General features: G+C 34.6%; 3 protein-coding genes across 5 annotated transcripts; 2 read left to right on the top strand and 1 right to left on the bottom strand.

The window, feature by feature from the left end:
- The first annotated feature begins 502 nt into the window (after nucleotides 1-502).
- Nucleotides 503-5,946, top strand: LOC111798026 (phosphopantothenate--cysteine ligase 2). Its single transcript, XM_023680975.2, has 10 exons — nucleotides 503-643; nucleotides 1,921-2,100; nucleotides 2,351-2,474; nucleotides 2,554-2,598; nucleotides 2,694-2,779; nucleotides 3,178-3,230; nucleotides 3,367-3,426; nucleotides 4,098-4,199; nucleotides 4,695-4,814; nucleotides 5,387-5,946. The coding sequence occupies exons 2-10, from the start codon at nucleotides 1,962-1,964 to the stop codon at nucleotides 5,648-5,650; spliced, it is 993 nt and encodes a 330-aa protein (XP_023536743.2). The 5' UTR covers nucleotides 503-643; nucleotides 1,921-1,961; the 3' UTR covers nucleotides 5,651-5,946.
- LOC147791577 (pentatricopeptide repeat-containing protein At5g27110-like) lies at nucleotides 1,258-1,701 on the top strand. Its single transcript, XM_087125546.1, has one exon. It carries the CDS (start codon nucleotides 1,258-1,260, stop codon nucleotides 1,699-1,701), a length of 444 nt encoding a protein of 147 aa, XP_086981672.1.
- An 842-nt stretch (nucleotides 5,947-6,788) lies between the features above and the next one.
- On the bottom strand, nucleotides 6,789-12,558 carry LOC111798656 (uncharacterized). Of its 3 annotated transcripts, none has more exons than XM_087125442.1 (6): nucleotides 12,469-12,530; nucleotides 12,275-12,360; nucleotides 10,191-10,465; nucleotides 9,089-9,684; nucleotides 8,383-8,558; nucleotides 6,789-7,712 (listed from the first exon to the last, which is right to left on the bottom strand). In XM_087125442.1, exons 3-6 carry the CDS (start codon nucleotides 10,213-10,215, stop codon nucleotides 7,256-7,258), a joined length of 1,254 nt encoding a protein of 417 aa, XP_086981568.1. In that variant the 5' UTR covers nucleotides 10,216-10,465; nucleotides 12,275-12,360; nucleotides 12,469-12,530; the 3' UTR covers nucleotides 6,789-7,255. The 3 variants fall into 3 exon arrangements, with proteins under 3 accessions (XP_086981568.1, XP_086981569.1, XP_023537711.2); XM_087125443.1 differs by having other exon boundaries at nucleotides 10,266-10,465; XM_023681943.2 differs by lacking the exon at nucleotides 10,191-10,465 and having other exon boundaries at nucleotides 12,469-12,558.
- Nucleotides 12,559-14,234: the final 1,676 nt, after the last annotated feature.

Genomic DNA, 14,234 nt, shown 5'->3' with positions numbered 1-14,234 from the left:
ATAACATGACACACATACGCTGTACAAGTTTCAGAATTCAGATTTGACACTTATGCACACTGACATCATCTTGCATCTCTTGTGACATGATCATGTTACCAACTCATCGCTTCTTAAAAGTGTATACTATCGGCACAAACACACGAGTCTTTTCAACATGTTTTGTTACCACTCACTGTATCCTACAAAATTCGTACCAGATCACTCAACATAGAATTGCTCAAATTAAAGCACAATTAACTGTAAAATTACTATGATTGAGCCACCGAAAAGTAATGTGTCATTCTCGATATAGATAGTAACTTTTAATTATTCATGATCGCAATGATTCGTGTATGTTATCAGTAGGTAATGTTACAATGTCCCAGTAAATATAGGGGAATGTCTAGACACACTAGTGTCCAATCTAAATCAAAGTTTTGGAATATTTTTATTATTTTTATTTTTAATTTTTAATTTTTAATTTTTAATTTTTAATTTTTAATTTTGATTTGAAGAGAAACACAAATTTATGCTTATCCTTGATTCACCTGTAAAGAGCGCCCATTTAGAACGATAACGCGGCAAAAGTTTCCGAGCAGTACAGATTCAAGTTTCCTCACCGTCTCCATCTCAATCTCTGCCAATCTTCTACACAGATCAGGTACATCCTTAAATTCCGAGGTCATGTAGTTTTTTCTTTTTCTATGTGGATTGGTTTCAGCTTTTTCCTCCGAATATGGCAACTCAGGAACATGGTTTTTCTTTCGTCAAACAATGCTTCTTCTGGCTTTTCATCGCCTTCAGAGTTAATTTTTTAGATTTTCCCGAAATTCCATGAATGTAGCTTCTAGGATGCATTTCAATGCGGTATCGGTCCATAAAGATCCCAGTGTTAGTTTTTTTCCAATTGCCAAAAGTACGGGTTGTAATGATGTAGGTTCTAATATCCCAATTGGTCGTACTTTAGTTTTGTTTAGCTGTAATGTTCAGGTTGCTAAATTGAATTCTCATTGAGTTGATGGATTGTTTGCAAACAAATTGGCGAAGTTTAATGTGAAGTTTTGTGGATAGCGACTGTAAGCTGTTCGATGAAATTCCTGTGAGAACATTGCCAGATTACACAGCTCTGGTTTAGGGCGTATTGTTGGTCAGATTAGTGGAGTGATCTTTTTGTGGCATTCAGATGATGGTTGATGAGGGAATACTACCTGATAAACACATTGAGCTTACGATTCTTATAGTATGTTCTAGAAGACAATAGGTGAAGACAAGTAAATGGTTTGTGGGTATGTCACTGAGAAGAGGTTGATCTCTGATATTTTCATTAGGAATGCTCTCATGAACTTCTATGGTAATTGTGGGGATTTTAGACTTTCGATCAATGTTCTTTATACGAGTGTAAAAGATGTGGTTTCGTGGACTGTGCTTGCTTCCGCTTACATGGAAAAAGGTATTTTCGATGTGGCGATGGAAGCATTTCACTCGATGCGGTCAAGTGGGTTGAGGCCTGATTTGATATCTTGGAATGCACTAATCTCGGGGTTTGCTCCCTATAGAGAGATTGACGCTGCTCTCCAATACCTGTACCACACAAGAAAAGGGTTGAGCCCAAGGGTTAATTCATTGAATGGAGTCATATCAGGCTGCGTTCACAATGGGCATTTCACAAATGCTTTGGATGTATTTGTTAACATGTGTTGTTTCCTAGAGTCCAAATAAGATGGTTCTATTTCTCAAAATTTTCTATGAAGATACGAAAGAATCAAAATCCGAATTCTTCAACTCGTAAAGGCAAAGAAAAAAGGGATTTGCTTCAAATAAAATCTCTTTCTCAAATAAAATATTTAGTGGTATTTATGGGTTCTGTCTGTCTGTCTCTCTCTTTTTTTTCAATCCACGCTATATTGTGATTAAAATTTCTTCCATGTTGAAATTCAGGGCGAGCTTTTGATATTGATTCTCTTTGAGGACATTTCCAAATGGATGTACACGGACAGCAGAAAGCGCAAGAGGCCCTAGATGTTGAAATCAAATCATTTTTTGATTCAGCTCCCCCTTTGAGGAATATTGAGAACGTCAGTGAAGATTTGAAAAAATTTATTGAAATGAATTCATCTGGCAAGTTCTTTCTTCGTTAATCTCTTAAGCATGCCTCTTTGTTTTGATTAGTTGTTATTCTCTAATATTCTACTTGGGGGATTACCTTGCCAGTACTTGCATTACTTAACACTTATCTAGTGTAGATATCTGTTACAAACTTTATTGAAGTACAATGATTAAATAAACCGTCCTAAAAAATTGAGTAATTAAACTTGCAATTTTACCTTTTTTTTTTTTTTTTTTTGGATCAATTTACTTGCAAGTATAGGAACTAGAAGTGCCAGGAAAGTTGTTTGTGTGACATCTGGGGGCACCACAGTTCCTTTAGAGCAAAGATGTGTTCGCTATATAGACAACTTCAGCTCAGGTCACAGAGGTGCAGCATCCACAGAGTAAATGACATTACACTTCACGTGTTATTTTAGAGATCACACATTGTTCTTTTTAAGTGATCTTGCTAATTTCTCCTAGGTACTTTTTGAAGGCTGGATATTCGGTTATCTTCTTATACCGGAAGTACGCACTTATCTTTGTTGGAACCGCATACTGTAAGAATCATTCCAGGTTAAAGCTTGATACTCTCCTGGGCTAATTTGTGGCTCTGTGATCAGGGGAACCTGTCAACCATATTGCAGTTTGCTTCCTGATTATCCATTCCTGGAGTGTTTTGAGTTCACCCATGAGTCAGGCATCCAAGGTTTTTGATTTTTTGATCCTTAACTTTATCCATGCTATGTTGGTTACGTCTGTGATAGTGTCATCTGCTGTCGATGGGAAATTAATTTCCTGCGTATTCTGTTGGATACATCGTAGTTCTTGAAAACAGCATTTGTTCATAGGTGTACACGGAAACTTTCCTTTTGTTTTGAACTAAAAGTTACCTTTTGGGTGGAATAGTGACTTTAGGTATAATATCCTCACTCTAAATAGTTAGGGACGACTTGGGATGACTGATTTATTATTCGATGAATTTAATAAAGAGGAAGTTTTTTGTTACCTGGGGCCCAGGGTTAAGTAACGTTTCCAGCACTCTTATTTTGTTGATTAATTGTTATAATTCATAGTGAGGTGACTTTAATTCATTTCCAAATACAGTGCGCCAGCCTTATTCAGAAGCCGTGAAGTGGGCAATCAGTGAGCATCATGCTGTATGGACTAATTAATAGTATCATCACTCAATTTTGATTCTGATTTTTCTTTATATTTTCTGTGTATTAGACCATATCTAGCTTGGTTGATAAGGAAATACCATCGATTAGCAAAATTTGAGATGTCATATTGCAGGCAGTAGCAGATGGCACACTTCTGAAACTTCCTTTCACAACCATTTTTGAGTATCTTCAGGTAATTTTCCTTTCTTTTTCTTTTTGGGAGAACCCGATCTTTTAGGTTACGTTATGTCCATATTTGTGTGCTAGCTGCAGGAGCGATCTAGTATTAGAATATATGCCTTATATTGGTCAAAACTTACTATATCTTTAATTCAAAGCCAGAGTTTCAAATTATGCAAATTTTGGGGAAAGCATATTCATGGGGTTCACAAGTGAAAATACCACTCTAGATCCTAGAAGTTTAAAGAGGTGAAACTTATCAAACTTGAGCACAAGGGAAGAAAATAGTTCTATCGAATGTCTTTCTTTTTTTTTTTAAAAAAAAATTGTACTTTCTGTATTTGCAATGGAGAGAAGCCCCTTTATATACTAGTACTACTCCCACAAACGATAAAAAGGACACAAAAGTAACAGTGGTGCATACTTGCATCTGATCTTAATATTCGTGTACGTCAAAATGCACAATCCAATGTATCAAGTAATTGATCTAGTTCATGCATATAGCTTATATTTCAACAAGTTTGTGTAGGAACATATTAAGAGCTTATAAGCATAGGTGGTTAAATATTCTTTTTTATCCAGAAAAAACTTCTCTCTTTTATGGCATGTACAGTTCAGCAAAATTTGGCCACTATTTGCATTATCATCTACTGTTTTTTCTTAATCGTATTCTTTATTTTGCAGATATTGCACATGGTTGCGACATCATTGAGGAGTCTTGGGCCCTATGCACTCTTTTATCTTGCTGCAGCTGTGTCTGACTTTTATGTTCCATGGGAGAGCATGGTAATGGTTTAGCACAAAAGTAATTGTTTCCTATTTACCATCAGTTCAAATAAAAAGAGATTTTAATGTGCATTTATTCAGCGTGCTTCAATAATTCTTCTCATCTCTGAATTTCCTTGCTGTTACACAAATTAGGATTAGCATTTATGCAGCATACGTGTGGTTTACATCTGATGTGTGTGCCTGGGTGTCTTGCGTGTGAGATCTGTAGTCATATAGAAGCCTGTATCTGTCCAAAAGATCAATAGGCTTGAACTGTTGTACTGTCATGGATGGCTAGTTTTATACTTGCACCTCCACCTCTTGGTTTAATGAAGAAAATAGATTGTGAAGGACATGAATTCAAATATTTCCTCCTGTTTAAGCAAACGAGAATGATATGTATTTGTTTAACAGTGGTTCTCAATCGTCAAATGTCAATTCATTGGTTTAGCAATTCGTGGAACTACATTCCGATCATTGCCTTTATCCATTTTTCTAGCGTTTTCATTTCAGGCAGAGCACAAGATTCAGTCAGGATCAGGCCCTTTGGACATGCGACTTGTTCAGGTGCCAAAGATGCTATCAGTGCTAAGGAGTGAATGGGCTCCAACGGCGTACTGTATCTCCTTCAAGGTATGTTCTGCTGGTTGAAACTACGTAATGTAAAAGCACCCCCCCCCCCCCCCCCCAAAAAAAAAAAAAAAAAGACGAACAAAAAGGAAACTAAGTGCACTGACAAATCCCATCCCCAAATCTCTTCCATAGACCTCAGTTCTTACAGAGCACACGGTCCATGGGAGAGCTGGAATCGAGTTTCGAAGAACCATTCTTCGTTTAACAAATGACTGCCGCACATGAATTGCTTAAAAGCCAATTGAATAGATTTAGGGAGATCTTGGTTGAAGTTAAAACAATTAAAAAGCTTCCATTGAAAAAAATTCAAGAAAGGGCAATGGTGGAAGTGTGTGATTAACCCTCTTCTTTTTTCTGCCCAATAGATACTTATTTAGGGTTTGATTCTGCAAGATTAAAGCCTGAACATGGTGTTCTCTCTCCAAACCTTAGCTGATTTTTCCCACTATTATTTATTGGGATGCTTTCATATTTTCTGTGTTTTCTTTTATTTCTTGTCTTCTATATTCACTCCCTTATGGGTTTCTACTTTTTTTTTTTCACTAAATTTTTTCCGTTTGCTTAAACAACAGCTAGAGACTGATGTAAAAATCCTCTTGGAAAAGGCCAATGCAGCTCTAAAAAAGTACAAGATGCATATGGTCATTGCAAATGAACTTTTGACCCGCAAAGAGGAGGTAACACTTGTTACTGATAATGAAAATATTCATGTTCGGCGTGACCCGAAACAGGTTGGCGACGAAGTAGAGAAACATATTATCGAACATATTGTTGAGAAGCATTCTACTTATGTCGATAATTTGGACCAGAAAGTCTGGAGGGACACGGGATCATAGGAGTAATTGAGTACAAAACTGACGTCCCTTATCATCTGGTAATTTGTTCTGCTTTTTTCACATAGAAGAACAGATTTTCATAGAGTCCCTTAAGTTTGCTGAACTTACAATCAACTTACAATTCAGCGTGAAGCTTTACATACATAATAATGTTGTTAGTTCTAAATTTTTACGAATAACTTGGGCCCTCAGTTTCTCATGTAAAGCTTGTAATTTCACAAATCTGTGAAGTTAAAGCGGCTGTTAGAGATGTGGCATACACCGTTGCGTTAATAAAATCATATGGCTTGCCCTCTTGTTGTTTGTTTAATAGAAACAGTAGCAGGTTCTGAGCTTAAAAAGGCTTAATATGTGATTAACATAGATGGTTTAGTATTCTAATTGCAGAGTCGTGTTTCCTTCTTACATTTGACGAGCATCTCAGGATTGTTTTTTCACTTCATACAATTGTTTCATTTGTATCACGGTGGCCCTAAATCAGCCGACTAAAAGATGGGTCGTCGAACTATGTATGTTCAAGCCTCCAACCTTCTCTTAGAAAACAGTTTTAAAAACTGGGGCACATTTAGAATTTGGAATTTCACAAATTTTTATTATTAATATTTTAAATATATCATTACAAATTAGGAGGCAAACAACTTCCACCTGCTTACTAGTTGTCGTAGAGACGAGGATGAAAAAGTGTTTCCCATTTCCACCGTGGACATCTCTACTAGAAAACGTAACCTTAGAAATCATTGACAAACATAGAAAATGTCTAAATCAAAGTTGATACTCATTAACAAAAAAATCTACCATTATAGATATATTCGTACTCACTCGAACTAAAACCAAACTGAAAGTATAAAGAACACGTGAATTCCACCTAATAAAATTATACGCCAATCAGTTATTAACTGAACATCAATGGAAAGAAAAGAGTATATTCCACGCTAATCCTAATATTCTCCCTCTTGTTGCCATTCTAAAACGCATAAATAACTGTTTCATAAAAAAAAGATGAAAAGCTACCATATCATGTTTGTTGTAGCTTGTAACACAACCATGCAAGAAAAAAGATGTTCATATCTAAAAGGAAAGACTAAGAAGCAATAGGACCAATTAAGAGCATTGGGGGGGCGGGGTGCTGATATTAGCATTCTACTGATTGCCATTAGATTAAGATTAAGAATAAAAAGCAAAGCGAAGGATAGCTATCCAAAAGATCCTTCAGATAATTGCATGCCTAATCGATCATTAGAAAAGCATCATCCTAAACTACCCATCAACTCTCGCAACTCACTCCCCAATAGGTTCTCCAGTCAATAAAGTCAAGTCAGCTTTACAAGTTGGGAAGCCTCCAAAAAGCTTGCACCGCCACTTTTGAAGGACCATAGTTTCATAACTCAACCACCAACTCTTTTTAGTTCTGTATGACTCAGAAACCTCACAAGCACACCCAAGCACCTTCTATCAGGAGACAGATATCAAGCTTCATTTCTTTCAATACAACCTTTTTTTTCCTCTTTTGTTTTTTTTTTTTTTTTTCTTTTTCTTTTTCTTTTCTTTACATAAATTCCTTTAGTGAACGCTTCAAATAAGTAGATTCATAAATCTTTCCATGCATCAGGGAGAGGCCCATTGGAAGTAATGGCATCGTGCCCCCTTGGTGGCAGTCCAATTCCCACAGCCAAAGAAAAAACTCCCTTGTTTTGGTCCTGGCTTCCGAACCATACCTCTGCTGCTCCTTACCCCACAGATACAGTAGGGGTGGTAATGGAAGATGGGAATGTGCATAGGCTTTGATTTCAATGGTGGTTGCGGCGGGAATGTAACGCCTCCTGGGGGTTGTTGTTTCCATTGAAATGGGCAGTCAGAAGTCTGCCACATCAATGAATTGGTGATGGAGAATCTGAAGCCTCTATGCATAAGAAGGGCGAGTAAACGTGCAGTGTTCTTGGCATCGTCGAGACCACAGTGAGCACGACCTTGCCAAGATAATCCTGCCATCTCAACAGCTTCCTTTAGATTGCATCGTTGTCCACCAAAAACCTCACAAAATGGAATTTTTAAGTTGATCCATCTGTCATCAGTCAAATCAGAAGAGAGAAGTAAGAACTAAATTGCAGTACTAAATATAAATATACAATTCTTTAGCAATTATAACTGTGTTTATCTACTGGTGAAAAGTTATGGGTGCCACCGAGTATTTTAGAATGCAGATGACGCCTTTTCTTATCGATGTATGTTCGTTCTTTTACTTGAAGATGTAACTGACTGTCAATGAACAATTCAAAGGGAATACTATTCTAAAGGCAAATGAAATATGCCAGTCCGTTTAAAGCTAAAAACAGAGCACTTTCCTACTAAATGTAGGAACGTTTTCCCACTGAAGCTATAAACAATAGTAATTGATAAACAAAAATGCTGAACACTTGATAGTCATTGGGGGCAAATTAGAGAAGATGAAAAGTTGCACCGTCAGCTAAAGCTGTAAAAGTTAGACCAGGCAAATGGCTGAAGGATGAAGGTATCAATGATAAACTGTTTGGTTTGTTTTTCCTGCGAGATTTTAAGCTCCAAATGTGAGGATGCTCCTACCTTGATTGATTACTAACAGCACAACCAATAGCATTAAAATGATTTTGTTCTTCTAGTGCACTTCCGAGTTCATGATTATTTAGGTTATCGTGATATGATTTAAACTATTATTTGTACTATGCATAGAAACAGCTTTTGTGAGGATCATTTACCGGTTGAAATATTGAGGCTTCCGAATCTTCTTGAAACGGCATTCCGACTCTAACATGACTCGGCAATCCCAGTTTGACCAAGTTACCACCGCAAAATTTGCGTTCTTTATCCCCTTCTTTTCAAGCCATTTATCATGCCTGAGGAGAGCTTCATTGAGAGTAACACCTCTGTCCACCTATAGACAGCAATGAGATAAGATAAAAATCAGAAGGTCCTAACAGATAAACAATGACCAAATAGAATTATAAAGGAAATAGAATGAGACTATAAGACTCCAAAGGCTACATGGAACACAAGATACTTCCCTTAGACTATAAGGCTTTCAAGGGTTCGGCTAGGTTTCAATTCAAGTCTATATCTTAGTCAAACCAACCCATGAAGACCCCTATTATAGGTAGTGGTAGGCCACACGTTAGAACCAAACTTCAAAGGCACCTAAATTACAACATCAGAAAATTAACGAAATCGTTAAAAGAAAATTATGTGCCAAACGAAGACTATGGAGGGAGATTGGATAAGTGAATCAGAAAAGATAAGAATCATATATTTTTTAAAAAATTAAATATAAAAAACACCCTAAATGTAGTACACAATAAGGAAAATCGATAATCAATCACACCACCAAGTTTGTTCCATGCCAGCAAGATGCAACCTCCAAGCGTAATTATTTTCTTTGAAGAAAAACAAGCTAAGCTTCAAACAAACCTGAATTTGCTGAATGCCAGTTAGATCCCTGCAGAAGTCGCTTAAGAGCTGATTGCAAGTTGGGCGCACATACGTTTGAAAGCAAGCTTCGAGTTGGCCAGTCACACTACTTACAATGACAGATGGGAACTCAATTATCTCCTGAGGATGGGGATTTTTATCCTTGTCACATGTTGCTTCAAAGTCTATAACCACAAAATATTGAAACTCTTGCAGCCGAAAATCACAATGGTAATTCTGTTCGAACATTTTGAAAGGAACATAATGGAAGCGATTCTCCACTGGCAAAGAGTAGAACTGGCATTCGGAAGCACTCATCTGGCACTGCTGCACCTTTTGAGAGTCAAAATGGAAGGCAGGCCATGATCCAGAATTATGCTGATAAGCAGGTTTGTTGTGAAATTCATTTGGACGTTCAATAAAATTGTTAACCAATGGGTGGTTTGTTTCAGGAATATCATTGCTGCTATAACAACTGATTTCATCTGTACGTTCTTGGAAACCATCAACAGAATTTCCACTATGTTGCAGACTGAATGGCATTCCATTATTCTGGAGGCATTTTATAGAGGCCTCACAGTTCCTCTGCATACTTTCTGCAAACAAAGAAGCAAAAGAAATTAAAATGATTTTGAATTAAATATTGTATAGAGAACATAGAAGGTTTCTCTAGTCAATATGGCTAAAACAATATCCAATAAAGATATAAAGTTAAACATTTAGAAGACCATAGGTGTTCCTGGAGGAAAACAAAGATAGATATCGCACTAAAAAATATTTAATTTACTATAACTGATCAACTAAATCTTTTTTGTCCAGTGGTATTTGGTAATTTGATGTTTGATATAATATCAAAGTATTGCCATTTCTTTCCAAATTAATATTGGTTTCACTTGTTAGGCATTTCATAAATTTTCAATCTCACAAGTGAGAGAAACTATCAAAATATTGATAAAAATATTAAATTCGTTGTAATCTATCAATTTAAGTTTTTAGGTTTTAGTAATTATTTAACCACTTAATGTCGCATAAAAGGTCAAAGTTTCAATTGGAAGAGAAATTACCGGATTGCAACCAGGAATAAAAGAGGTAAAACTATTACCATTTCTTGCGACTGGCAGATTCATACTGATTCAAAAGATGTCATTTCAGCAACATAAAGTCAAGGGAGGCTTACAGGATAGCAATATCGTAGAGAACTCTAAAAATTGCTTTCCACCTCTGGTATTGTTTCCTCAGTAATGAAAATTCTGACATTTATCTAAGAAAATCTCTACGGGGCAGATAACACCGGTTCTCATCAACAAAATCGGAAGTTGCATACTCGATCATTGTTGCTCATCCACAGCACAACAAGGGAAAATTTGAAAAGGATGGCTGACAAGAAAACAAGGTGAGGAAATCAGGAGGACGGGGAAGAAAATACAGGAATAGAAAAAGGATGTCATGGGAAGGAAATCAGAAAGGAAGGAACAAGAAACTTGGAAATGCTAATAGAGAGAGGGAAAATGAGAATAAACTGAAACCCAAAGCTATCTAATAGGATATTAAACATTTCCTTAAAATAATAAGATATATAAAATGGAAACCCTCAAGCCAAGGGTGTTGCAAAAATGCTCTCAAAACTGTACAAACGACGGGGTGGTTTTTTTAAAGAAGGAAACTAATAGTTTATTTATACATGAAAAGCACAAAAAAGCAGCCAGAATCCCAACCACTTGTGGAGGTTAGCATTTGAATTGGCATAAATCAAGAGATCTGTAGCCACATAAAAGATTTCGAGTTGCATTAGTTCTTCATCCTAAAGTCCTTGATGGTATCGTTAGTGATGAGCAAATGGTCTAAAATTTTCCTCCCCCACTAAAATCTCCTGAAGTCTTCGAGTTGCACTAGAAAGAATTCTCAAACCTCAGCCAAGGTCTTCGCTATAATCTTATATAAACTTATAACAACAGTAATCAACCTAAAGTCCTTGATCATGTTTTGCATTTTCTTTGGGATGAGACAAACATAAGTTTCATTTATTAAGGCATCTAAAACCCTCCTCAAAAAGCCATTCAAAAAATCCTCTTTAATGCCCTCACAATTACCTCCATGGAGAAACCATCAGGGCATTAGGGACTTATCTCTTGCAAACCTAAAAACCACTTTACTTATCTCCTCCAAAAGAAAAAACGGCACATTCATAAGAGATCTTAACAGACTCCACACAACAGGAATGTAATTAAAAAAAAAAAAAAAAAAGAGATAGTGACAAATGATACTTCATACATGTATAATCTATCTTGAACTAGAGCCCTGGTACCCTTCATTCCCAACTACTATAAAAATTCAAAAAGCTGCTAGAGGTAAGATGGATGATCGGTCAGAAGAGGTAGAGAGATCATGCCTCTTGAAGTAGCTAACTTTAAACTTGAAGATCTAACATTCAATAATTGTTAATTGCTTCATATAAGTCCTCCTAATAATGTCACCATACCAAGAATCGCCTAATTATAAATAGCCGTGCTAGTCAGTGGTTAAAGTTACATTCCACGCCCGTTGAACCACCGGTGATTCAATTCCAAACTAGCTAATAAAACCTCGATTCAAATTTTCTGTCTAAGATTAAAATTACCTAAAGAAACAGAAGAAAAACCCAAAGAAGAAAAACCCAGACGATCATTCTCAGTTAACAAAGTCCCTACCCTTTGAACTTTAATGCTTTAAATGTTAAAGAAGCGTTGAAGTACAAGAGTTCTGACTAATGGCTCTTGGCATCTAAACTCCTAGATACTATGAAGTATGGTGCTCATAAACCCACTCTGTAAATACATGTGTTATTATATCAATATCTCCGGTCAGCCGCCTCCCTCTGATCTCAAAATTCCATAACGAAAAAAAGCAACAAGAACTAACGTCAACTCAAAAGGGCAATGTCCATATCAATTCTTCACTTGACTCCTCGATTTCCCAATAGAACTGCCCTCAGCTCAAAATAATAACAACAACAACTCTATACAGAATTAGAGTTACTATAGCGCTTGGAAATGTACAAAACAAAGTCGCAGAATCCCCCTCGAGCAGGAGGAAGAGAATGCGACTAAATCAGCACAAATTCATATTGATTGGATCAAAAAAAGAAACAAATACCAGTTGGGAGAAAACTTAAACAGTTCAAATAACGAAACCAGAGCAAACAAGCACCTTTGCGTTCAAGGGCCATCATGATCTTGAGAAGAGTAATTGAGATCGACCACCAAGTACATCAGATCTACCTCTGAAATCCCCTCCTGAAGAAGCCCGATGATAAGAACAAATATACCCCCGAGGAGCTGCCATATATACTCATAATAAATGGAAAAATCAAGGAAAACTGAAAACGGAGAAGAGAGAGAGACCTGGTGTGATCTGGAAGGTGAGCCGGGAGAGAGGAGGGAAGCAGTTTGGAAGGAAGAATCGAAAAATGTATATATATGTGTGTGTTAAAAATTAAATATCGTATAAAAATCATATTATTATTGAAAATTTTGGGATTTTAGTGGCAAAAATAATAATTTCAATTTTTTAATATATAAATATTAAAGTAATTGCATGCTTTAATTCCAACGGCGTTAGATTTTTTAAATTTCTTAAACCATATAATAATTATAAAAAATATATTTTAAAATGGAAATAATTTCATTATCACATTTTATTCTAAATTGAGAAAATTTTAACTTTTTAGCTGTTATGTGTTTGACCATAGACTTTTTTTTTTTTTTTTCAATAAATAAATGCTGGATTATTGGGAGTGAGTCTGACGTTCGTTAATTTAGTGGAAAATCATGAATTTATGAAACCCAGAGTAAAGACATACTCAAAGTGGACAATATCATACAATTGTGGAGACTCGTGATTCCTAACATGGTAGAGTAATGCCATAAACTAGCCATGTCAATAGAATCTTCAAATGTCGAACAAATGGTATATTTTGTTCGAGGGCTCAAGAGAAAGGAGTCGAGCTTTGATTAAGGGGATGCTCAAAGTGGACAATATCTTACCCTTAACAGTTTGGTATAAAATTTTAAATTTGTAGGTACAAATTTGTACCCTTTGTTCGAGAGCTCCAGAGAAAGGAGTTATATTTTGTTCGGGCTCTTTGGTAGAAATCTGTACCCTTTGTTTGAGGACTTTAGAGAAAGGAGTTATATTTTGTTCGGGCTCCAGAAAAAAGAGTCGAGCTTGATTAAGGGAATGCTTAAAGTAGACAATATATTATTCTAACAATTTGGTATAAAATTTTAAAAATTTAAATTTGTAATTTAACGTAATAAAAAATAAATATATTTAAAAAGTGATGGAAAATCTGTTAAATTTTAAAAATTAAAAAGATTAGACTAAAAATAAATATATTTAAAAAGTGATAGAAAATCTGTTAAATTTAAAAAATTTAAAAAATTAGACTAATAAAAGACGAATATATTTTAAAAGTTATGGAAAATCTATTAAATTTAAAAAATTTAAAAAATTAGACTAAATTTACAATTTAACATAATAAAAAATAAATATATTTAAAAAGTGATGAGAAATCTGTTAAATTTTAAAAATTTTAAAAATTTAAAAAATTAGGCTAAATTTATAATTTAACATAATAATAAATAAATATATTTAAAAAGTGACAGGAAATCTGTTAAATTTTAAAAATTTAAAAAATTAGACTAAATTTATAATAATAAAAAATAAATATATTTAAAAAGTGATAGAAAATCTGTTAAATTTAAAAAATTTAAAAAATTTAAAAAATTAGACTAAATTTATAATTTAACCTAATAAAAGACGAATATATTTTAAAAGTTATTGAAAATCTATTAAATTTAAAAAATTTAAAAAATTAGACTAAATTTACAATTTAACGTAATAAAAAATAAATATATTTAAAAAGTGATGAGAAATCTGTTAAATTTTAAAAATTTAAAAAATTAGACTAAATTTATAATAATAAAAAATAAATATATTTAAAAAGTGATAGAAAATCTGTTAAATTTAAAAAATTTAAAAAATTTAAAAAATTAGACTAAATTTATAATTTAACCTAATAAAAGACGAATATATTTTAAAAGTTATTGAAAATCTATTAAATTTAAAAAATTTAAAAAATTAGACTAAATTTACAATTTAACGTAAT

The sequence above is a fragment of the Cucurbita pepo genome, chromosome 7, assembly GCF_057944985.1.
Source record: "Cucurbita pepo subsp. pepo isolate OVF chromosome 7, ASM5794498v1, whole genome shotgun sequence".
Lineage (NCBI taxonomy): Eukaryota > Viridiplantae > Streptophyta > Magnoliopsida > Cucurbitales > Cucurbitaceae > Cucurbita > Cucurbita pepo.
The sequence above is the reverse complement of the archived record's forward strand: the minus strand, read 5'-3'. Positions and strand labels throughout refer to the sequence as shown.

Excerpts from the sequence above, each read along its gene's own strand:
- LOC111798656 (XM_087125442.1), bottom strand. The coding sequence starts at position 10,215 with ATGAATCTGCCAGTCGCAAGAAATG. Across the intron at positions 9,685-10,190 it reads TCTGCCAGTCGCAAGAAATG|AAAGTATGCAGAGGAACTGT; the intron begins GTAATAGTTTTA and ends CTTTGTTTGCAG. Across the intron at positions 7,713-8,382 it reads AAGCCTCAATATTTCAACCG|ATGGATCAACTTAAAAATTC; the intron begins GTAAATGATCCT and ends GACTGATGACAG.
- LOC111798026 (XM_023680975.2), top strand. The coding sequence starts at position 1,962 with ATGGATGTACACGGACAGCAGAAAGCGCAAGAGGCCCTAGATGTTGAA. Across the intron at positions 2,475-2,553 it reads AGAGGTGCAGCATCCACAGA|GTACTTTTTGAAGGCTGGAT; the intron begins GTAAATGACATT and ends AATTTCTCCTAG. Across the intron at positions 3,231-3,366 it reads CAATCAGTGAGCATCATGCT|GCAGTAGCAGATGGCACACT; the intron begins GTATGGACTAAT and ends GTCATATTGCAG.
- LOC147791577 (XM_087125546.1), top strand. The coding sequence starts at position 1,258 with ATGGTTTGTGGGTATGTCACTGAGAAGAGGTTGATCTCTGATATTTTC.